This window comes from Felis catus, chromosome C1 (assembly GCF_018350175.1).
Source record: "Felis catus isolate Fca126 chromosome C1, F.catus_Fca126_mat1.0, whole genome shotgun sequence".
Taxonomy (NCBI): Eukaryota; Metazoa; Chordata; class Mammalia; order Carnivora; family Felidae; genus Felis; species Felis catus.
In genome coordinates, this window is record NC_058375.1 from 20955208 (window position 1) to 20979641 (window position 24434).

A 24434-nucleotide genomic window follows, 5' to 3' on the forward strand; every position below is an offset into this window, starting at 1 on the left:
CGCCCAGAAGGCCCGGGCCCTGGGCGGCCCCTGGAGCTGCGCCCGCCTCCTTCCTGCCGCGGCGACCCCGGGCTCAGAGGGCGGGTCTGAGCCCAGAGGGGGAGAGGCTGGCGGGTCATGCCCTGGTTGCCCCGCGCCGCGCTCCTTTGGGACCTGGTCCTGGGCTTTTTGGGCACCGCCGCCTTCCTGGTCGACCTGGGCGCCGACCTCTGGGCCGCCGTCCAGTATGTGCTCAGCGGCCGCTACCTGTGGGCCGCGCTGGTGCTGGCGCTGCTGGGCCTCGCGTCTGTGGCGCTGCAGCTCTTCAGCTGGGTCTGGTTGCGCGCCGACCCCGTCGGCTTGCACGCGTCCCAGCCCCCAGGCCGCTGCCTGGCACTGCTGCATCTCTTGCAGCTGGGCTACCTGTACAGGTGAGCGCCCCGCCCTCGGGGGGAGGGAAGAGGGACGGAGCCCAGCGGCACCTGCAGCTGGGCTAGTAGCACAGGGACACCGGGGAGGGGCTGGGAAGGAGAGGATGGGGACCCAGGGGGGGAAGCCAAGCCCTTGTGGGCACCTCTGCCTACAGGTGAGCTCCCCGCCCCTAAAGAAAGAGAACACCCGCTGACAGCCGTCAGAGCCCAGCTAGTCCTACCCTCTGGCACGGGGGAAGAAACTGAAGCCCAGAGAAGAAAAGGAGGCACATGATTTGGAGCCCGACCTCTCTGGGATCCAGTCCTAGCTAATTTACCATCTGTGGCCTCATTCCTGCCGTTCTCTGAGCCTCGGTTTCCTCCTGTGTTAAGAGGCGGCAGTAATCGAGAGACATCTCTGGCAGGGGCGGGGGCGGGGGGGGGTGGCTATTGTGAGGAGCGAAGGCAAGAGTGGGAACGTGACTAGCATGGTGCCGGGGGGGTCTTGGCAGAATCTAGGGTAATGGCAGACCCAGGTGTTCCTTTTGGCTGTGGGTGGGGCCTTGGCGAGTCACTTGAGCCCTCTGGGTCCCAGTTTACTCTTTGTTCCAGTGGGGATGGTTATAGTGCCTGCCTCAGTTTGGGAGGGATTAAACGAACTAAGACCTGTAAGTTGCTTTGATGCAGAGTAAGCATTCGACAAATAGTCAGCCAGCTTGATTACTTGGGTCCCTGGGGAGCTTCAGCAGCCGGGACCCCCCAGAGCAGAGCCCGTTCTCTCAGCCTTTCTTTCCCACTTTTGTCCTCCCTGCCCCACCCCCGCACCCCCAGCGCCAGCAAGAGGGCAGAGATGGGGTCAGACTCATCCATGCCCCTTGAGCCAGCCAGGGCCGGGCACAGGCTGGGGCCCAGCAAATCTGTGTGGATTGTACTCCTTTTCAGCACTGGCAGGGCTCCCTCGAGATGAGGAAACTGAAACCAAGGGATCAGAGCCGTGTGATGAAGTCAGGACGTGATGTGATCTGGGTAGGGATGGGGTGGCTGGAGGCGGGATCTGCTCTCGAATCCATTTCACAGATGCTCTCCACATCTTGCTTTGACGAAGCTGCGTTGAGTCTCCAGGGGTGGACAAGAGGAGCTTGGAATCTTGGAGTTTTGCCCGAGGGACCGCACAGGCATCAGTTACATGCCAGCCGGGCATGAAGGGGTGCAGCTACCCCGTCCCAGTGGGCCTCAATGAGCCTGAATCCATAACTGTATCATGTGTCTTCCCTTCTGTTTCTGCTGAGCACGAGGCAGGACGGACTATACTGAACTTTGGTTTTGAAAATGGGGTCTCTACCTGTCTGTGACTAGACTGAGGCGGGGGCCTTGGGGACCAGAGGCAGAGGCTCCTGCTGAGGGAGAGCCCCAACCTGGGCCTGCCCCCCTGCTCCCTTAGTGTATTGTCAAGTCTGTCCAGGGAAAGTGACAGTAAATGTCTGATGAATGAATTCACAGTGAGTGAATGGGCTCACCTCCCAGTGGGCAACTGAGATCAGTTCTGGGTGGGGGAGATCTTGGGGCACCTTCCACTACCTCCCTCATGCCAATGGGTCACCCATGCCTATCTCTCCAGCCTCTGGGCTCGCTTTTAACTCTGCCTTGGACTCCATGCCCATCACTCTGGGCAGTCCTCTTAAATGGATCTGTGCTTCCATTCTAACCCCTCCATCCCTCCCACATCTCCACAGCCAGGGTGATCTTTCCATAGCACAGTCTGACCTATCTTGCCCGGGCTCAGAAGCTCTCAGTGGCCCCCCCCTTCCCCACAGGATCCTAAGAAATTCTTATGCTTGCTAACATTTGAGAACTATCACCTGAGGCAATTTCATAGTATGCCTTTGAAATTCAGACAGCTTTGGGTTCAAATCCTGTTTCCACCATTTATTAGCGCTTCCGTCCTGTTTCCCTATCTGTCAAATGGGGATGTTGTAAGGAGTACATGGGACAAGGTTTGTGATGACCTTGGGACGTGCTGGCCAGCTGGAGCGGCGGTAGTTGTATTGATCCCCACTTTACGATGGGAAACAAGTTCAGTGAGGTTAAGTCACTGGTGCCCAAGGCCCCACGGCATGTAAGTGACAGACTAGGATCGGCGTCCGTCCGCATCTACCCAGCGGGGGAGGGAAGGTGGAACATCGCAGGACACTAACCTGGCCCCTTGGGGCATCCGTTGTGTGCTGCCTAGGTGCGTGCAGGGGCTGCAGCAGGGGCTGCTGGTGTGGCAGCAGGAGGCGCCCTCTGACTTTGACCTGGCTTATGCCGACTTCCTGACTCTGGACATCAGCATGCTGCGGCTCTTTGAGACCTTCTTGGAGACGACTCCACAGCTCACGCTGGTGCTGGCCATTGTGTTGCAGAGCGGCCGGGCCGAGTCCTACCAGTGTGAGTGATGGGGCCAGTGGCCAGCCCCCCTTTTCATGGCTTGGGAAAGCTTCCGACAAATGTCAGGAGTGTTTTCACTCTTTTATAAAAGCTGCTTAGAAAACAGGAGAATACCCTTTAGCCCGGCAGGTCTGCGTTCAACCCCTTAGCCTTCTGAGTCAGGATGAATGACAGTAACAGCGGCCATGACGATCGAGGGCCAGCTATCAGCCGGGCCCCCTGTAAAGTGCTGTATGGTCGGCATTACTCCCATGCACAGCAGCCCTACAGGTTGTGCTACGTTTCTCTCCATCTTACCTGAGAGGGAAGAGGTGCAGAAAGGTGAAGTAATCTGCCCGGGGCACATAGCATCCACTGGGCACGTATTTTTGTCCGTTTGAGGGATGTGGGTGTCTAGGATCAGGGCTACATGGAGCCAGTCTACACTGTATGTGCATGGCAGGCAGGGAGTGAGGGAAGAGACGGCTTTTCCTAACTTTATTTAGTGAACACTTATTTAGCTGCTATTATGTGCCAGGTACTGGGCTCTAGGGGTCCCAGCGGAGCAGAATGTTTCGTCCCCTCAAGGAGCTCGGAGACAAGGAGATTGATAATTACCGTGTGCTAAGACTCCAGACAGAAGCGGCTGAGATGTTACAGGTCACCTGCAGAGCGGGGTGGGGTGGAGTGGGGTCCGGATAAGTGACCTCAGGGGCCATTCAGGCTGGAACTCACAGGGCACGTGCTCCTGGTCTACCTAACATTGTGGGCTAAGCTTGTCCAGGTCAGAGAATGCGGTGTGCTGGGCAAACTGGAAGGATATCAGCCAGGTAGTTAGAAAGGGACATGGGCCACAGATCTGCTTCCAGGGTGGGGATGGGCTTCCTAGTCCGTAACAGGTTCCCAGTAAACACCTGTTGACTGACCACCGTGGGAAAGAGCAGGGGAGGAAGCATTCTAGAGACATTCTAGTGCTGCTTCTATCCCTCCCTGGAGGTCCAGTGCTTCTAGTCCAGGGTGGGCGACCAGGAGGTGGGATAGAATCTCCACCGTAACCTTGGAGTGTCGAGAAATCAAGCAAGACGAAGGCCCAGCCTGAGCTGAGACATCCTATCTGTGTGGCAGAGACATCCCTCCTGGCCCGGAGTGCGGCTTCACCCAGGAAACCCTGGGATTTCCTGCTTCCATTTCTGAGACCACAGAAGGGGAACTGGGATTGCTGATTTTCAGTCCCAAGAAAGCCTTGGGCTCTTCCGGGAAAGGAAGGGGTTACAGGTCCCCAGAAGATGCTTAGGGTGTGGCCAGGGCCCGGGGTCCTGGATGCTGGGTGACAGAGTGCAGATGAGGGTGTGTAAGTCACACCCCCTTCATCCGTGAAGAATATCACCATGGTAGCACCTGAAAAGTAAAGCTTTGTGGTGCAGGGCAGACTCCATATTTGAACCCCAGCTCGGTGTTTGGTTGCCTGAATGGATGTTTTCCAGGTGTCGTTTCCCTTCAGCTATCAGGGGCTGCCACACCCACCTCTGGGTGGCTGTGACCTCTAGGGAGCGCCAGGCAGGCTGCCCACAGGGCTCACCTGTTTCCACTTGCTCTCTGTAGGGGTCGGCATCTGCACATCCTTCGTGGGTATCTCGTGGGCTCTGCTTGACTACCACCGGGCCTTGCGCACCTGCCTCCCCTCCAAGCCGCCCCTGGGGCCAGGCTCCTCTGTGGTCTACTTCCTGTGGAACCTGCTGCTGCTGTGGCCCCGAGTCTTCGTCGTGGCCCTCTTCTCAGCTCTCTTCCCCCACTATGTGGCCCTGCACTTCTTGGGCCTGTGGCTGGTGCTGCTCTTCTGGGTCTGGCTTCAGGGCACGGACTTCATGCCAGATTCCTGCTCCGAGTGGCTGTACCGGGCAACCGTGGCCACCATTCTTTATTTCTCTTGGTTCAACGTGGCCGAGGGCCGTACCCGAGGCCGCGCCGCCATCCACCTGGTGTTCCTCCTGAGTGACAGTGTTCTCATGGCGGTCACCTGGCTGACTCACATCGCCTGGCTGCCCAGTGGGATCCCACTGCAGACGTTGCTGCCTGTGGGCGGCGTCTGCGTCCTCCTGGGCCTGGCTCTGCGGCTTGTCTACTACCGCTGGCTGCACCCTAGCTGCCGCTGGGAGCCTGACCGCGTGGATGGGACCCAAGGCCTCGGCTCCCTCGAGTGGCGTCGGCTGCCTCAGAACAGGCGCATGGCCCAGTTGGCTCAGAACTTTTTCCCCAGGGTTAGGGATGAGGCTGCTTTGCCACAGAAGGGAGAGGTGAACGGGGTCCTTTGAGGCAGGGTCAGACCCAGCAGGGGACAGAACAGATGGCATCAGTTGGTGGAACCGATTCACTCTTGATTCACTCAAGAAGCACTTAATGCCTGATATGCCGGGCACTGGAGACCAGAGCTGAATAAGGCAGAGGCCTGATTTCAAGGACAAGAACGAGATGAGAAAGGCTGGGCCCTGGAGGCTCAAGGGCCCTAGTTATGTACAAGGCACTTTGGGAAGAAAGAAGAGACCCCCCCCCTTCCCCTGCCAACCAGTATAGCTGGTGCCCCAAAGTTCCTAGTGCTGGCATTTTCACCTCCCTGGCCGCCTCTAAAATTGGTAGAGGTGCTGTCCTACCCCTTGGTTTTCCTATCCTGGGCTAGAAGGTCCAGGACCTGCAGGATGTGTTCTCCAGAATTCTTCCTCCCTGCCCCACCCGTCATTCAGTTCATTCAACAAATGTTTACTGGGAGCAATTTCTGTGCCAGGAACATTCTATCCTTGGGACCTGAGCAGGATCAGCTGCCGCCCGAGCTTCATCTCTTACCCTCTCCAGCTACTCCTGAGTAGGCTGTCACGGTGGAAGCCGGGGATGTCCCACTAGTGGCCCCTGTCAACCTCCCCAAGGCCTCTGTGCCGCTGGCCCAGACTCTGGTCCTGCTCTCTAGGGGCCACCTTTCAACCAAGTGCTTCTGAATCTGTGGTCTGGGCCAGGGCTCAGCCCAGAGTGTTTCTTATACTTTAGGCAGTACACTTTCTACCTCAGAGTTGATGTGGAGAGGAAGAGGTGTGTGCACATATGTGTCTCTGCAAGTGGACACGTGTGTGTTGTTTTTGTTCAGTATTATTAAACAGTATTATTACAGTATTATTAAAACCTCATGGAACCCTCCAACCTGGTTGTGTCACTGAACTAAATCTAGAGTTCAAAGCCACCTGGAAAGAAGGGCCAGGGACATGAAGTTCACCCCTTAAAATCGATAAAGGTCCTGGGACCAGAGAAGACAGCTGGCACAGGCTGGACTTCTCAAGCTCGTTCTCCAAGTTTCGGAGACGGTAAGCCACTGCGGTTGATGGTCGCCAGGTGGGCATCAGAACCCAGATCTGGAGCGACGCTAGTGTGTGCTGTTAACCTGCTGTGCTGCTAGGCTGGCAGGAGTAGCCACAAACGCCTTTAGTATCAGGAAGTGAGTACCAGAGCCTGGGTGAAGAAAGGTCTTTTTGCTGGGGGCTCAGGGAGCAGGTCAGTGAAGAGGCAGCTTAGGGGATGTGGGTGGTCAGTGATGCCAGGGAAGTGCAACTTTAGTTGCTCTGGAAGGTTTGGGGTTTGGGGAAACAAGGAAAAGGAAAAGGGCACTGGAGAGAAGAAAAGGTGCAGTCATCCCCTTGAGGGGACCCAGGATCGTCTCAGTTCTATTATTCATTTTAGTGCAGACACAATAAACAGGATAAATAAAACTGTATGAGAGAGTGTAAAAGGAGGAAAGGGCACAGGGAGAGGTGAATGCATGCTGTGGGTGGGAGTTAGGATTTTATATAATGGCCAGGGGATGCGTCCCTGAGAAATGGATTCAGCCCTGAAGGAGATGAGGGTCAGAACCACACAGGTGCACTGTATCCCAGAGACCAAATCAGCAGCGACTGGTGGGGGAGGCTTGTGCGGCTACACTGGCCTAGAGCCAAGGATGCCGGAGATGATGGTTGGGGCGGGGGGCGGGCGCGGGGAGGCCCTGCTTCCTGACATACACAGAAAGGTAAGGCTGAAAGGATCTCTAGGATCAATCCGCCCAGCGATTCCCAGATTTGAATTTTCACGGATCCGTAAAATGGCCCACATGGCTACCAAGTTAATTTTAACAGAAGGCAGTAAAAACTACCAACCAATATTTTCATCATCTCAGGATAGGATATTAACAGCCTCAGAAAAATGACCATTCTTTTGACTACATTTAAATACACAGAAACACATCCATAAGTAAAATCACTGTGATTTTTTTCAACTCACTGGGAATATCAAGGGTTGAGACCGCAGTGGGTGGGCTTAACGCCCAAACTAGTCTCCGACATTTCCTAATGGTTTCACTAACACAAATATTGTGCTATTTACTTTTCCATGCTTCTTCCTGTCATACATGGAGATTGGGTTCAGGGGAAAGGCCATATATACTCAAAGAGAAGACAGTGTTTTAGGCAATTCCCCACTTTCCCCTGAGAAAAATCCAAAAAATGTGTTTTTACCGTTTTGGCTAAATCTATAATCACTGAATGAAATTATCAAATGATGGTAATATGTAATTAAATTGAAACAACATAGTGTACTACCTAAAACCTGTGGAACGAAGCAGTCACTTCTTCATTTGTATATAGTTTACAGTTTTTTTTTTTTTTTTAACATTTATTTATTTTTGAGACAGAGAGCATGAACAGGGGAGGGTCAGAGGAAGAGGGAGACATAGAATCTGAAACAGGCTCCAGGCTCTGAGCTGTCAGCACAGAGCCCGATGCGGGGCTCGAACCCACAGACCACGAGATCATGACCTGAGCCGAAGTCGGACACTTAACCGACTGAGCCAGCCAGGCGCCCCTATAGTTTACAGTTTTAAAAAGATGACAGTGACATTATTTACAATTAGAAATTTCAAGATTCCTATTAAGATTTTTTTTTTTTTTTTGGTAGAGACAGAGAGCCCATGTGAGGGGCAGAGAGAGAGAATCCCAAGTAGGCTCCACGCCCAGTGCAGAGCTCAACCCGGGGCCTGATCTCATGACTGTGAGATCATGACCTAAGCTGAAATCCAGTTGGGACGCTTAACCGACTGAGCCACCCAGGGCCCCAAGGCAATGCCCTTTTCTAAGGAGAAATTGATCTGGGAAAAAATACATCTTACAGTCTGACATGTGTGGTACTTGGAAGCTATACCCAAATTCTGGCCTCCTTCACTGGAATAAAAGGCAAATAGGGGCGCCTGGGTGGCGCAGTCGGTTAAGCGTCCGACTTCAGCCAGGTCACGATCTCGCGGTCCGTAGTTCGAGCTCCGCGTCGGGCTCTGGGCTGATGGCTCGGAGCCTGGAGCCTGTTTCCGATTCTGTGTCTCCCTCTCTCTCTGCCCCTCCCCCGTTCATGCTCTGTCTCTCTCTGTCCCAAAAAAAAAAAAAAAAAAAAAAAAAGGCAAATAGATTCTCAACTGTTTTCCAAACCAGTGAGGGACAGTCAGACTCGAATCTGAAGAAATGAAATGAGAAAAAATAGTTGATGTGACATGAAATCAGGCCAAATCAAGCAAGGTTTGGTACCAGTTTGTCAGTTTTATTGCTTTTGCATTTTCAGCTCATCACAGCAAGGTATTGATTTCTCTTTAAGTTTTAGCACATTTGACAGCAAATGAAAGCTCTGATCATTCCAGTCCTAAACTTTAAAAAGCAATAGATTTTAGAAACAATTAAGAAATAAACTTTCCATTGCAAGTTATTTTAAAATACTTGTTATTTCCCCCATGTACATTTATTTATACCAAATTTTTTTTGTTTTTTTGTTTTACTTTTTTGATGAAATTAATGACTGCATTATCGAAAGGGTGCCATCATTCTAATGAGCTCCTCAGATTTTCTTCTAATGAAGGCCTATTTAGAGCCCACTTTGCTGGGCAACTGGGCTGATCCTACTCAGAAAAGACACAGGAGCAAACTGTATAGAAAATAAAAACTTTATTCTTTCAAGTTTATAAGATAGTTCCCATTACATATAACATTATGGTCAAGGACTCTACACAGCCACGAATGCCCGCAGTCACATAAATATATCCAATCCACTCAATGCCTTCTCCTGCTAAATGAGGCATCAGAAGTCCAGAGGGTCATGTTTTGAATAGAAGTTATCCTTAATGAGATGGCTCCTGTCAGTGCATCAGAAACTAGCCAAGGAGCCTTGCTTGTTGGAGCTGACTCAGAGAGGAAGGGACAGAGGGCCTGCTAATCAGGGATGGGACAGAACTAGATTTTCCCTCATAGTTTAAGATATTTTAGAATCCCAGAATTCAGATTTGGCTTCTTTGTAAGTGTGAACATCTGGAGAGTTCCAACTTTTGGATGAAAACGGAAACCAATTTAGTGGTAAGAAGTAGAAGCCTCCTCAAGAAGGCCCCTAACTGCCCCCCTTCTACAGGAGTTAGGAGAGGAAGACCCAAGCTCACCACCGTTGGCTTAGACCAGGAAGGGGAAGAATGTGGCTCTGCCTCTATACTCCTCTCCCCCATGGTTCAGTGGCACTGACACCCATTCAAAGCAGTGAACATCTTGGTGCTCCACATGCTGCAGCTAGAGTTTGCCAATCAGGTTCTACCTGGAGCTTTAAAGGTGAGTTTGTGTAAACTGCGAACAAGCTGTGGCACAAGTCTCCTGGGACACTAGCTTTGCCCCCCACCCCCAACTTGCAGAAGACAGGAACACCCCAAACCAAATAAAAGCCCAAATAGGCATCTAAATCTGGAACAGGCATCTATTCTCCTGGACACCAGCAGCCGCCCCAGGGGCATTGGGACAGAGTGATGCTAAGGCACAGTCAGTTTTACATTCGAAAGTCAAGCCACCTCTTAAACCCAGGACACATCTGACAACTTCAGATCCCGTACTAGAGACAGTCCTCACCGTGAAATGTGCAGACCCATCTTATAGAACCCACAGTGCCCAGCTGGGGGACAGACTCATCACGTGGCTAATTTCCTGGGGACACTTTCACATAAAGAGGCTTCCCTCTTGAAGAAATGACCCACTGTATCCTTTGGCCCTCAGCTTCCAAGAGCTCTTGGTGCTACCCACTTACTCTCCTTTCCAGATCTTTGTGCTGGGGAGGAAGAAAACACAGGGTAAAAGAAGAACACTGCATTCTCTGGACAACTCACTTTGGCAAAGAGGAATCAGGAAGCTCCCACCTTCTGTCTGCCTTATAAGGAGGGCAGCAATAACCAGAAAAATGCAGAGGTTGTTCTGCTCAATAGAGCTTCCTCACCTCTTTTAGCCAATTTCAAGTTCCTTTTGCAAAGACTGAAGCTGGGCAGTCACGGCAGGGAGGAGGAAATGCCATTGAAAGAGGGGTCCAAGTCATATTACAGGGATAAAGAGCTTCTCCCAAAGGGCAGGGAGAGGGAAGTGTTTGCGTGTGGACCTATGTGCACGATGGGGGTACCCACATCCACAGCCTCACGAGCCTGAAGTATAGTGCCAACCAGATGGCCTATGTCCAGTGCAAGAAACCAACAGTTATACTGCCAGTATGGGGAGAGCTTGGGCCCTGGAAGAAAGACCCATCATGGAGATTTCTAGGATCAATTATCAAGCAAGGCGGAGCAGCATCTGGACAGCTATGCTGAACATAGACCATGGAAAGTTGGCCTCAGAGTACATGCCCCGTCTCTTCCCCCACCTGCCAATGGAGACAAGGCCAAAGAGGCAGCTGAGTCATGAGCACTGACTTCAACTCCTCCCCCAAAACTGTTCCCCTAAAATTGTGAGTAATGAAGCACTTTCTCAATCAGTTCTGAAGGAATGTGTATATCAGCCTTTCTCTGCTGCTATTTGGGTGGCCTGGCATTGGAAGGAGTCTGGCCTCTTTATGCTGCAACATCTCTGGAAATGGATATGCAGTATCTTGGAGGGCAGGCAATTATAGCTGGGGTTGGTCAAGGGATGCCTCCTACTGAGGACCCAGACTGCATACCTGAGGTGCTTAGATGATTACCTTTCTCCATGCAGCCTGGGAGAGGCTGAACTTCCTCAGCTCTAGGGAGTTGATCGTGCCTGAGCAGATGCCCTGGTTGGTCTTGGAGGGATGAAGCATCCACAAACACAGCTGGGCTGTAAGGCTGGGATTAGTTGCCCGGCACCCACCGATCTTCCCAGAGGTCAGGGTGAGAGATGTTCCTCCATTTGGCCCAGGAGTAAATGTTCAGGCATCGAATAGGGTTCCAGCACCCTCATTTAAATCAGGAAAGTCTTTCTGGCCTTCTGTTTTCCCATTTTATAATGGGATTTGAGAAGCAGGCAGAGATCTGGGTAAATATATGCCCAGAATACCTTTCTTGGCTTAAGGGCTTCAAAGGAAGTCAAATGTAGTTGGGAGTCTATTCTTAGACTTGATTTAACTTCTTGGGTCCAAAGCCAAAGGATTGGCCAGAGCTGCATGGAGGTGGATGTGAGGTACAGAAGGCAGGAAAGGGGCAAGAATCTAGTACCGATGACTAAGAAGGAAGAGAAGGCTGTAGGGGTGAGCATCTGTTGGGGAAGGGTGCTTCTCTGCAGGAGGAAAAGATGGAATCTTCTTGTTCCAAGAGCCAAAGCAGCAGAAATTCATACGAAGCCTTAGTCCTTTTCCTCCAGTTTGGAGGTAAGCCCACTGGGACACAGCCTTTGGATAGAGGCAAGCTGAAGGCTTAGAATTTACTGTCTTAAGAGGGGGAACTTCTAGGGTTGTGCCATTTGGTTAAAGGGGGACAGGGATTGGAAAAGCGACTAAGGCTTCTAGGATGGGAAACACCAAAGTCTAAAGTTAATCAGTGTCCAGTGCCCCACAGTTCAGCAAACTAGGAGATGGAAGAACAGGAAGGAAACCACCCTAGAGAGCAGACCACTGGAGCAGCTAAAGAGGTGCTACTGTCACAGAGAGGTATTTTAGATATTTCAATCGCTATTTTCCAAGGAAACTTTACACACCCCTTTCTTGCTAGAAAAAGAAAGGAGGGAAAACCTGCTTCAGAGACCAGACCCTTAACTATAAAAATAACATGTACATTCCCTGGGAATATGTTCTACAGCTAAGGAGATTACAAAGACTGCAAGAGATGGTGTCACAAAAGTCTGCCACATTTATCCTGTTAACTGCAAGTTCAGAGCAGTTCTCAAACTGGTCGTGAACTAAGAGTGCAACTCTGCCCCAAGAATTTCCTTTTCTTTTCTTCATTTTTTGAAACAAAATCAAACAAAACAAAAACCAGAAGAATTAAAAGCACTGTAGCTGCGGTGAGTCCATTGTTCTCTCAATCCAACTGTCTCCTGCCTCTACACGAGGATGAACACGGGGCTGCAGCTCACTCTTAGCAAAAATAAGCTTCATCCCTTGCAGCTGTTGGTTCTGACTGTGTTCTCACCAGTGTTCCGTGGAGAAAGAGAGAGAGACACGCACACACAGAGACAGAGACAGAGACAGAGACAGAGACAGAGAGAGTTCCCAGACAGTTTCAGTCTCCAGCTCCCTTCAGGAGTGGAAAGGAGCTCATGGGGAAGGGTCTTCATTCCAGTTCTTAGAGAAAATCAAGCTCCAAAGCCTGGTGGAGGGACACTAGGTCTCCATGGTTTGTGATTCTCCAGAAAGGCATGTTGTGCTGGAAGAGAGGGGACAGTTGATAGTTGATTAACCCAACTTCTTTTGGGAGCTCATATTTATCCACATACCCATTCCTCTCACCAAGATATTTGGTACTCCTCTCTACTTCTGCCCACCTTCTAGGGCTATTATAAGATCAAGTGAGTCATATGTGTAAGGACTTTGTACATTACAGGACACTTTACAAAAGTGAGAGATTTTTTATTAGGTCTTTAGTGGTAACTGTGCATTTATGATATATGCTCATTCTAGCTACTACATAGGGTCTTTAGGATCAAATAAAATGACCCACATAAGAAATCAGTATTAATATTACATTGCTTTTTTATAGATGGTTAGTAAGTTTCAGAGCTACAAAGCCCATATCTTGTTTACGACTAAGATGCAGAATACATACATCTGAGAAATAATAATCCCATTTACTATGTTGTCAGAATCCTGTGCAGAATACTGTGTGTTCTGGAAGCCACTTAAAAAAAATTATTCAGCAAAACTAAAAGGCAACCAACAAAATGGGAGAAGATATTTGCAAACGACATATCAGATAAAGGGTTACTATCAAAATCTATAAAGAACTTATCAAAGTCAACACCCAAAAAACAAATAATCCAGAAGAAGAAATGGGCAAAAGACATGAATAGACACTTCTCCAAAGAAGACATCCAGATAGCCAACCGACACATGAAAAAATGCTCAACATCACTCCTCATCAGGGAAATACAAATCAAAACCACAGTGAGATACCACCTCAAAACAGTCAGAATGGCTAACATGAACAGCTCAGGCAACAAGAGATGTTTGCAAGGATGTGGAGAAAGAGTATCTCTTTTGCACTACTGGTGGGAATGCAAACTGGTGCAGACACTCTGGAAAACAGTATGGAGGTTCCTCAAAAAACTAAAAATAGAACTACCCTACAACCCAGCAATTGCACTACTAGGTATTTATCCAAGGGATACGGGTGTGCTGTTTCAAAGGGGCACATGCACCCCCATGTTTATAGCAGCACTATCAACAATAGCCAAAGTATGGAAAGAGCCCAAATGTCCACTGATGGATGAATGGATAAAGAAGATGTGTGTGTGTGTGTGTGTGTGTGTGTGTATACATACATACACACACACACACACACACACACACACACACACAATGGAGTATTACTCAGCAATCAAAACTAGAGAAGACAAATATCATATGACTTCACTCATATGAGGACTTTAAGATACAAAACAGATGAACATAAGGGAAGGGAAGAAAAAATAATATAAAAACAGGGAGGGGGACAAAACAAGACACTCCTAAATATGGAGAACAAACAGAGGGTTGCTGGAGGGGTTGTGGGAGGGGGGAGGGGCTAAATGGGTAAGGGGCATTAAGGAACCTACTCCTGAAATCACTGTTGCCCTATATGCTAACTTGGATACAAATTAAAAAAAAAAATTAAACTAAAAAAAAATTTTTTTTTTCCTGGAAGCCACATTTTAAAGAAGGGATCTGAAAAATCCAAGTGTTGGAAACCATGTTCTATGAAGCTGAAGGGGATTAGCTCCACTGACTGTTTTGCTCAAATTGGTTGCAAATTACCTGGAACACTGAAGTCCTACAACAGTTATTTTGGCATGCAGCTCAGGGTTTTTTCGAGCATGCTGCTCACATATAGTATTTAAAGGGCTTTTAATACGCAGAAGAGGAAACAGACGTGTTATGCTGTGCTCAGGACTAGGACCAGGATGTGAAAGTTAGAGACATGAGTTTTAGTTCTGTGGAAGGAGGAACATCCTAACAGCTTGGGTGGCCCCATGGTAGAACAGGATACCTAGGAAGCGGACTCCCCATTCTTGGGTTTATTCAAGCAAGAATCAGAATGTCTTCTGTGAAAGTGGCTGCAGAAAAGGTCCCTCACAGGGTAGAGGTTGAACTGGATGGAACTCTAAAGGCATTTTCCAATGGGTATATCAATAATAGATTATTATTATTTTTTTTAAAGAAGCCAGTTGGACATCACTTTGGCTTCTGCAGTTAATATTCTTTTTTGTTTTAATTGTTTACTTATTTATTTTTAAATTCATTCATTTATTTTGAGACAGACAGAGAGCGCGCTTGCAGGGGAGGGGTAGAGAGAATCCCAAGCAGGCTCCGCACTGTCAGTGCAGAGCCTGACATGGGGCTCAGACTCACAAACTGTGAGATCATAACCTGAGCAGAAATCAAGAGTCAGGCGCTTAACCAACTGAGCCACCCAGGTGCCCCTCAATGGTAGATGATTACAGGCATCAGCTTAGAGGCACCAACTCTGCTAATGACTGAAGTTGTTCTTTTTTTTTTTTTTTAATTTTTTTTTTAACGTTTATTTATTTTTGAGACAGAGTATGAACAGGGGAGGGGCAGAGAGAGTGGGAGACACAGAATCTGAAACAGGCTCCAGGCTCTGAGCTGTCAGCACAGAGCCCGACGCGGGGCTCGAACTCACGGACCGCGAGATCGTGACCTGAGCCGAAGTCGGCCGCTTAACCGACTGAGCCACCCAGGCGCCCCTGAAGTTGTTCTTATCTCCCCCACTCCCTTCTTCAAACCAAGAAGCACTGATGCCTCCATCTACTAGTTTCTAGTGTCTTTCCCAGAGGGCAACAAGTACTTTAGAATCAAAGCCTCAGAGATAACACATGAGAAAAAAAGAAAAAGAAAAAGAAAGAAATGCTACATAAAATGGTAAATGAAAACATTATGAGGTAATCATGCCACCAGATTACCAATCACACAGTTTATTAATAGTGGAAGTTTTTACATTAACTGGGTGAAGAAATCAGGACAGCTGGTCCTAGTTGGCAACCTACCACCTCCAAGTCTAAGAAACAGAGTTGCTGGAAAGAAACTAGGGTAGAGGAAAAGGACTTCTGCAGATCCATTTAATAAATGCAGAGGAGGATAAGTAAACTGTCCAAAGTCACACAGCTAAATAAACAGATGAGATCTGAACCAATCTACTGTTAGATTACAGAGCCAAGACTCTTTCATCTACTGTTTCCTGTATTAAGATGAGGTGACCTGGAGTTGGGACCTGCATAGTGAGGAGGTTAATGTCAGAAGAATCCTTCCTGGGCTTGGAAGCAGAAAGGATTTTATCTAAATTTCTACTTGATTGTAGTGGCTTTTTGAAGATCTAAAGCCTGGAAAAGTCAGAGTGATTTGCTTTTTTTTTTTTTTTTTTTTTTTTTAAGAGAGAGAGAGTGCAAGCATGAGTGGGAGGGAGGGGCAGAGGGAGAGGGGGAGAGAGAAAGAGAATCCCTCTGAGAGGGGCTCAATACCACGACCCTGGCATCGTGACCTGAGCCGAAATCAAGAGTCAGATGCTCAGCTGACTGAGCTACCCAGGCGCCCCTTTTTGTAGTGAAGTCTCATAGTCTTGGGAAGGCACTGCCCTCTAAGATGAAGATGGAAGATGGGGGTCCCTACAGCAGGGCTCAAAGATTTTAAAATTTGAGTGGCAAACAGAAGGGGGATAAGAAGGTCTAACAACTTTTAGGGAAAGCTCTATTTGGGGGAAACAAACGAACCTCTCTGAAGAAAAACGGGAGAGAAAGAGAAGGGAAAACACTAAAGACACAGCCAATTGCTAAGATTTCTGACTTTTACCATCTTTCTAATGCTTCATGCATTCCCACACGCACTGTTCTCTTTACCTGTTTGGCTGCAATTTCTTCGTCTCGCCCATCTCCAATCACTACATACGTGACTTTCTTTCCAAACCTAGACACGATTCTCTCGAAGCAGCTCTCCTTACCTGATGAGAAAAAGAAAGTTCCCATTAGGACATTCTCCCTACCTTTTTTCAACACCAAAGAGAAGGGCTGCTGCTGGTTCACCTGCCTATGCTTGGACAGAACAAGTAGCAGCCCACGTGGGTAGTTTGGTGGGGGGGAAGCGTGACAGCTAGAGATCCAGCAGGCCTGCTACCCAAAGAATGGGAAATTGGGCTATTTAGACAATAATGAAGACATCAGGCTTTCTAGGCATTGTGCTTTCTAGGTTCTTATTTTAATCTTCATATTTAGGGTAAAGCCCCTAAGATCTTAGTGTGGGGAATTTTTATCAATGGGAAGCAAAGGAGCCTAAAAAGTGTGACAGCTGGGATACCACTTCTCTTCTCCCTATCTCCTGTACTTTACAGCTTACAAAGCAGCTTTCAAGGGTACTCCTTTAATGAATTCTCAAAATAATCAGTGAGATAACTACCATTTCATATTTACAGATGAAAATGAGACTGAAAAGGTTAGAAACTTGTTCTAGATCACAAACAAGCTAGTGGCAACACTCTGGACTCCTGGTTCCAAGTCTAGGTTCTGGCTATTATGATGAAAGGATGATTTTGGAGAGAAACATTTTAGTAGAGGAAAAAAAAAAAAGTGGAAGCATAAGGTCCTGATTTGTTCGTAACAAGAAATGGGCTAACGGCCATTTTCCTCCCATTCTTCATTTTCCAGAAGCAGTCCTAGGCATGGGTCTTATGTCTTTTAGTGGGGTAGAGCCCCAGAGTGCCAATGAATATGGCAGTAAACCTGTCACATCCAGAATATCCTATTATATGTTGTAACTGCAAGCAACTGAGATAGTGTATCTCTGAAATTGACCTTGGGAAAGGGTGATTTAAATCCATGCAGACAGTTGAAAAACACTGGCAATGTATCAAAATTCAAATCCCATGTGAAACACACCAGAAAGATGCACAGATGATACTGGTGTAGGAAAGATACTTTAGTTGCATAAGTAAACAAAAAGGCAATTATCTCCCTTGCTCTTTTCACCATCTTAGACTTTATTTCCCTGTTTCTGTTAGGCAAAGTCCTAACTCTGCTTTCTTCTTCATCCTGCTCCATTAACCTCATCCTTTCTTCTTACCAGACCAGTGGCTTAGCACCAAGGTTCCTGAGTGAGGAAGAAAAAAGTGCCTCTTCCTCAAGGCACTTGACTGCCATCTGCTGGAAAATTGTTGCAATAAGTATATAAATACATGAACTGGAGAAGACTAGATCGTAATTGACAAGAAAACCTATACACCTTTACTCAGAAGTCCTGCTTGGCACATCTAAGCAACTGCAAGTCTTTGAAATCTCTAGCCTAACTGGCACCTCAAACCAGGTGAACTAGTCACCTGGACCAAACACTAGTCCACTTTGGGCTTCAGTCTCCCACTTGTAATAAAAAGCTTGGCTCAGGTGCCCTCAGGTCCCTTTCAGTGCTAACACTTTGCAATAGCATTGTGATGTTGGACATTCGAATCAGGCAATTCAATGTTTGCACAGTAAATGCATATTAATCTCATAAATGATTCAGTAGATGACTATAATCCATGGTTTGAGCCCCGATTCAAATATTAAATATTTCCACTAATAATAAATTTTTATTATGTTCAAAGAGCTGTCTTAATTCCATTCCAAATATTACATCCTTATGACCTAAGCCAACCACTGCCAGACCCAGTCTACTTTATGATCTGTCTATAGAAAAAAACCTTAAGTCAGATTTTAGACTTTTTTCCCAAGACCCAACAAAGGAAATGTCTCCTATTTAGAGGACAAGGACACAAGAGATGTTTTCATTGTTCTGGCATGTAATGACCAAGGATGAAATACATTTGGGAATGTCTCCTCTGAAAGGATTAAGAGATGGAGAGAGTTGTTAACAGCTCAAAGTGAAGAAGTAGCTACATGAAAAAATGACTCCCAATACCGTTGGTAAATATACCTCCTCCATTTTACTCTCTCAAAAAAGTTCTGGAGATGAGCTTTCCATTCAGGAGGGTATGGGCAATGGCCACTCAGCTTACCAAATGTCAAACAACTGCAAGACTTTAAACAAGCCTTTGGAGAATATTAGGTTTCTGGGCTTCCCCTATCAAAAACACTTATGACATTTTCAGAGATGATTTTGAGAAGTCTTGTTAATGTCCAAGATAACAGAGTGGCAATTAACAGAACCAAAGCTCTGAAATCATTTCAGAGGAAGGAGACAAATATCTCGTCTCCTTGCTCCCCATTTCACAGTTCTGTCAAGGAAAGCCTTAAGCCTCTCACTGTGGTTACCAAGGCACCAGGTACTGCTATAGCTTCGCAAATCAGCTCTGGGTGAAATGAGATTGAGAAAAATTACCAAATAAGCACATGTACTGTCAAAGGGAATACAATCATTCCCACTCAATGGGTGTCAGGACTCAGTATAAAAAGCACTGCAGAAGATCTACCTTTCAAGTATGAAAGGCTTTAGCAAGTGCTCTGGGTTCTTATGAAATGCATAGTGAAGCAGTGGCAGCAACAGCAAAATATGAAGGGGGGCTGGATTTCCCCTAATCTATTGTAAATGAAATCAACATACACACTCAAAAAAGAATAAAATAAATTCCCGTATACCTTCCACCAACCCACTTTGGTCAAATCTTAAACACTTTATCTTTGCTTTAGATAAAAAAATAAGAATGAGATATTAGATTTTTTTTTGAAGTTTCCTGTGTATCCCCACCTGATGACCCTTCCTTTCTGCATACGTATCCATTAACAATGTATGGTATATGGCTGCGAACATTTTTCACCTCTAGATAAACGATACATGCTGTACTTACCTATCTGCAATGTGTTTTTTGTGTTGAACATTGTTTTTCATATCAATCCTTGCAGATGTATGTAGGTTAGTTCATTCGCTTTTAACTGCCATATAGCATTCCATTGTTTGGATATATCTATTTATCCATTTTCTTTTCATGGACAGGTTCACAGATAGGCTGTCTCTAATTAGTTTCTATTATGAACAATGTGGCATCAAAAAAAAAAAATTCTCACACATGTCTCCTTGTGGATGTGGGAATTACTTAAGGGCAGGGGTTGGCAAACTACCTGTATAGAGTCAGGTAGTAAATATTTCAGGCTTTGCAGGTCATGTGATCTCTGTTGCAACAACTGAATTCTGCTACTGTAGAGTGAAAGCAGCTATTGAAATGACCCGACATTGCTATGTTTCAATACAGCTTTATAGAAACAGGCATTGGGCAGAATCTGGCACATGAGTTAGAGTCTGCAGACCCCTGTACTAAAGTGTATCTATCTAAAAGTGGAATTGCTTAGGGGTGCGTGGGTGGCTCAGTCGGTTAAGCGTCTCAGGTCATGATCTCATGATAACTTTGGCTCAAGTCATGATCTCACGGTTTGTGAGTTTAGGCCTCACATTGGGCTCTGTGCTGACAGATCAGAGCCTGGAACCTGCTTCAGATTCTGTGTCTCCTTCTCTCTCTGCCCCTTCCCCACTCATGCTCTCTCTCAAAAATAAATGTTAAAAAAAATTTATAAAAGTGGAGTTGCTTGATCACAGGGTTATGCACATCTCCAACTTTACAAGACATTGACAAACTGTTCTCCAAGAAGGGCTATATCCATTTTCAATCCCACAGATAGAGTGTTTCCATTTTCTGGACAAAATTGGGCACTGTCAGACTAAGTCTCTATCAATCTGATGAACAGGAAATGTATCAGATTTTAATTTGCATTTCTTTAATCTGAATATCCTTAATTGGTGAGGTTAAGGAACTCTTCATATGCTTACTGGCAAACTGATTTTCCTTTTCTGCAAACTGGCTGTTCCAAGGTTTCTGTCCACTTTTCTAATATGCTGTTTGTTGCTTAATGATTTATAGTTCTTTATAGATTTTGTATACCAATTAACAAGTAAAAGGGTTGCAAATATCTTTTCCCAGTCTGGTTTGTTTTGTCACTTTATACTATCTTTCACTGGATATAAAATTAAAAGCTTCAACTAATCAAAACCATAATTTTTTGTTTTTTAGAACTATTTTTGGGGTCTATTTTTTTTAAGTTTATTTATTTTGAAAGAGAGAGAAAGAGAGAGAGCCAGCGAGCAGGGGAGGGGCAGAGAGAGAGAATCCCAAGCAGGCTCTGCACCATCAGCATGGAGCCCTATGTGGGGCTTGAACTCACTAACTGTGAGATCATCACTGAGCTGAAACCAAGAGTCAGTGCTCAAGCCATGGAGCCACCCAGGCACCCCTAATTTTGGGGTCTTTTAAATGAGATCCTTTTCTACTCTTCTGTATTTTCTTCTCAAAGTTAAACTTCTGCTTACCATGTTTTTTTTTTTTTTTTTTAATCCATTTGGGATTTATTTTTTCAAATAGCATAAAGAAGGAATTCTGCTTTTCTCTTCATATGGATAGATAACCCAGTTAGCACCAGCAAGTGAAGATAAGTTCCATGAGTACAGAGGATTTTGTAACTGCTGTATTCCTAGCGCCTTGGCAATACCTGACACACAGGAGGCATCGCTATTGTCCTTCCTCATGTGTGAATCATTTCCACCTGCATATCAACTTGGTAGAATTTCTCTTATGTTCGAAAATCTTCTTGAACCCATATACTTCTCCAATTACTGCCTCATTTCTTTGTTATTCTTTACAATTGATCTAAAGTGTTGTCATATGGTTGACTTCTCCAGCTCTTCCCATTCTTTTTTTTTTTTAATTTTTTTTTTTTCTTCACTGTTTTTATTTATTTTTGGGACAGAGAGAGACAGAGCATGAACGGGGGATGGGCAGAGAGAGAGGGAGACACAGAATCGGAAACAGGCTCCAGGCTCCGAGCCATCAGCCCAGAGCCTGACGCGGGGCTCGAACTCACGGACCGCGAGATCGTGACCTGGCTGAAGTCGGACGCTTAACCGACTGCGCCACCCAGGCGCCCCTCCCATTCTCTCTTAAGTCCATTCCAATTAGGATTTCACCCCCATCATTTTGCTCAAACTGCACGTCAAGATTATTAATGACCTCCTCCATGTAGCTAAAAGCAACCTTATTTGATCCATCAGGAACATCTGACTGGAGCCTGGAACCTGCTTTGGATTCTGTGTTTCCCTCTCTCTCTCTCTGCTCCTCCCCCACGCGCGCTCTTGCTCTCTCTCTCACTCAAAAATAAAAAAATTAGGGGCGCCTGGGTGGCTCAGTCAGTTAAGCGTCTGACTTAGGCTCAGGTCATGATCTGATGGTTCGTGGGTTCGAGCCCTGCATTGGGCTGTGTGCTGATAGCTCGGAGCCTGGAGCCTGCTTCTGATTCTGTGTTTCCCTCTCTTTCTGTCCCTCCCCCGCTAATACTCCGTCTCTCTCTCTCAAAAAATAAATAAAACATTAAAAAAAATTAAAAAAAAATTAAAAATTAAAAAAAAGAAACATGACTTTCTTTTCCTGATTGTGAGCCATAGTACTTACGACCATATGACATATGTAGTTTACTTACTTATTTACTGACCGACCATTTCTTCCCACTAGGGGCAAGGATTTTTGTCTTTTTGGATCACTGCTGTATCCCCAACGCCTAGCAAAATGCCTTGCATATAAAGTTGACCAAGAAATATTTGGTGAATGAAGGAAGAAAAATAAATGTCAAAAGGGCTTGGTGGGCTTATAACCTCCACAGGTCCTGGGATATAAAAAGAAAAAAAAAATCAGACCTACTTTTTATGGAGAAAGCTGATCAGTAGGCATGTAGTAGATTAAAAAAATGAATAACCACAGCTCAGCTTCAAACTCTAGGAAGTACAATGGTACAATGTGGAAGTAGAAACTGTAAGCAGAAAGAGTCTGAACAGGCGAAGAGAGGGTTGTCATGTTCCTCTTTCCCTTACCGTGTGTAGCACACAAGAAGCAGAGTGAGAATTCTGCCTTTTTTTTATTAAAAAAAAATATTATTTTACATTTATTTATTTTTGAGAAACAGAGTGAGACAAAGCATGAGCGGGGGGAGGGGCAGAGACAGAAGGAGACACCGAACCTGAAGCAGGCTCCAGGCTCTGAGCAAGCGGTCAGCACGCAGCCTGATGCGGAGCTCGAACCCACAAACTGTGAGATCATGACCTGAGCCGGAGTCAGACGCTTAACCCACTGAGCCACCCAGGTGCCCTTCTGCTGCCTTCTTAATAGAACAAGATGGTCTTGTATAAACCTGGCACCAATTAATTAATTCAGCAGATGTTTACTGAGTACCCACTGTCTCACATATTTGGTACTGAATACATTTTTAGGGGTTAAAAAGTACCTTCATATAGTCTCATTTGATTTCACAACCTATCTGGAAGTTTCTCATTTTATATAAGAAAACTGAGGCTCAGGAGATAAAGTAATTTGCCTAAGGTAAGAACTAGTAACTGGGAGAGATAGGACTTGAATTCTAGTCCTTATTACTATTTTTTTCCTTTTCAAAAAACTGTGGTAAGAAACACATAACAGAAAATTTGCCATCTTCACCATTTCTAAATGTACACTTCAGTAGCGTAAAGTATACTCACATTGTTGCGCAACATATATCTCTAGAAATTTTCATGGTGCAAAGCTGAAATTCTATACCCATTAAACAGCCAATTCCCCATTTCCCTCCCCTCCAAGCCCCTGTTCATCACCATTCTACTTTCTATTTCTATGAATCTGACTACTCTAAGAAGTATTTGTCTTTCTGTGACTGGCTTACCCCATTAGCAGAGTGCCTTCAAGGCTGATACGTGTGGCTGTATGTGACAAGAGTTTCTTCCCTTTTATGACTGAATAAAACCCCACTGTACGTATACACCACATCTTGTCGAGCCAATCATTTGATGGACATCTGAGCTGCTTCCATCTCTTGGCTACTATGAACACAGGTGTGCAAATATTTTTTTGAGAACCTGCATTCAATCCTTTTGGATATATACCCAGAAGTGGGATTGCTGATCATATGATAGTTCTATCTTTAATTTTTTTGAGGAACTGCTGTATGGTTTTCCATAGCAGTTTCAACATTTTATGTTCCCACCAAAAGGGCAGAAGGGTTCCAATTTACCCACATCTTTGTCAACACTTCTTATTCTTTTTCTTTTTAATTTTATTTTTAAGTAAACTCTATGCCCAATGTGGGGCTCGAAGTCATGACCCCGAGATCAAGAGTTACGTGCTCCACTGACTGAGCTAGCCAGGCACCCTTATTTGTCTTTTCTTTCTTTTTTCTTTTAAAGTGTATTATTTTGAGGGGCGCCTGGGTGGCGCAGTCGGTTAAGCGTCCGACTTCAGCCAGGTCACGATCTCGCGGTCCGTGAGTTCGAGCCCCCGCGTCAGGCTCTGGGCTGATGGCTCAGAGCCTAGAGCCTGTTTCCGATTCTGTGTCTCCCTCTCTCTCTGCCCACTCCCCCAACCCCGTTCATGCTCTGTCTCTCTCTGTCCCAAAAATAAATAAATGTTGAAAACCAGCACACATGCACATAGCCACTAACCATACATCACACTCTGCTAACATTTAAAAAAATAAATAAATAAATAAATAAAGTGTATTATTTTGAGAGACACTGGAGAGAGGGAGAGAGAGAATCCCAAGCAGGCTCTGTGCTGTCAGAGTGGAGCCCAATGTGGGGCTCAATCCCACAAACCATGAGATCGTGACCTGAGCCAAAATCAAGAGTTGGACACTCAACCGACTGAACCACATGGGCTCCCTTATTTTTCTTTTTTTGACAGCAGCCATCCTAATGGGTGTGAGAGATTTAACCATTTTTAAGTATGCAGCTTAGCCTTTGATTTTTATTCTTGTGCTTTTTCTATTATACTCTACTGCAGCACTCTCTCTGTGAAAAAGAAAAAGAAACTTGGAATGAGGCAAAGGAGATTTGTAGGGGCACCTGTTTGTAGGGGCACATGGATGGCTCAGTCAGTTGAGCATCCGACTCTTGATTTCGGCTCAGGTCATCTCAGTGAGATGAGCCCCGCATCAGGTTCCACACTGGGCATGGAGGCTGCTTAAGATATTCTCTCTCTCTCTCTCTCTCTCTCTCTCTCTCTCTCTCTCTCTCCCTCCCTCCCTCCCTCCCTCTCCCTCTGCCCCTTCTACCCTCCATGGCAGCATGCACTCATGTGCTCTCTCCCCCTCTCACAAAAAAAGGTAGATTTCTAAGCTACCTGTA

The 24434-nt window shown here is 46.4% G+C and overlaps 2 protein-coding genes across 5 annotated transcripts in view; one reads left to right on the forward strand and one right to left on the reverse strand.

Moving 5' to 3' along the window:
- The first annotated feature begins 6 nt into the window (after nucleotides 1–6).
- On the forward strand, nucleotides 7–5981 carry XKR8 (XK related 8). Its single transcript, XM_023258372.2, has 3 exons — nucleotides 7–410; nucleotides 2620–2816; nucleotides 4398–5981. Exons 1-3 carry the CDS (start codon nucleotides 118–120, stop codon nucleotides 5105–5107), a joined length of 1200 nt encoding a protein of 399 aa, XP_023114140.2. The 5' UTR covers nucleotides 7–117; the 3' UTR covers nucleotides 5108–5981.
- Nucleotides 5982–8774: 2793 nt separating this feature from the next.
- EYA3 (EYA transcriptional coactivator and phosphatase 3) overlaps nucleotides 8775–24434 on the reverse strand; it is a 104489-nt gene continuing 88829 nt past the window's right edge. For all 4 annotated transcript variants that reach the window (XM_019836470.3, XM_003989761.6, XM_006934473.5 and 1 more), the window contains 2 exons: nucleotides 16142–16242; nucleotides 8775–12459 (listed from right to left, as the gene is read on the reverse strand). In XM_019836470.3, coding sequence (XP_019692029.1) covers nucleotides 12379–12459; nucleotides 16142–16242 — 182 coding nt within the window. In that variant the 3' untranslated portion in view covers nucleotides 8775–12378. The remainder of the gene's footprint in view (nucleotides 12460–16141; nucleotides 16243–24434) is intronic.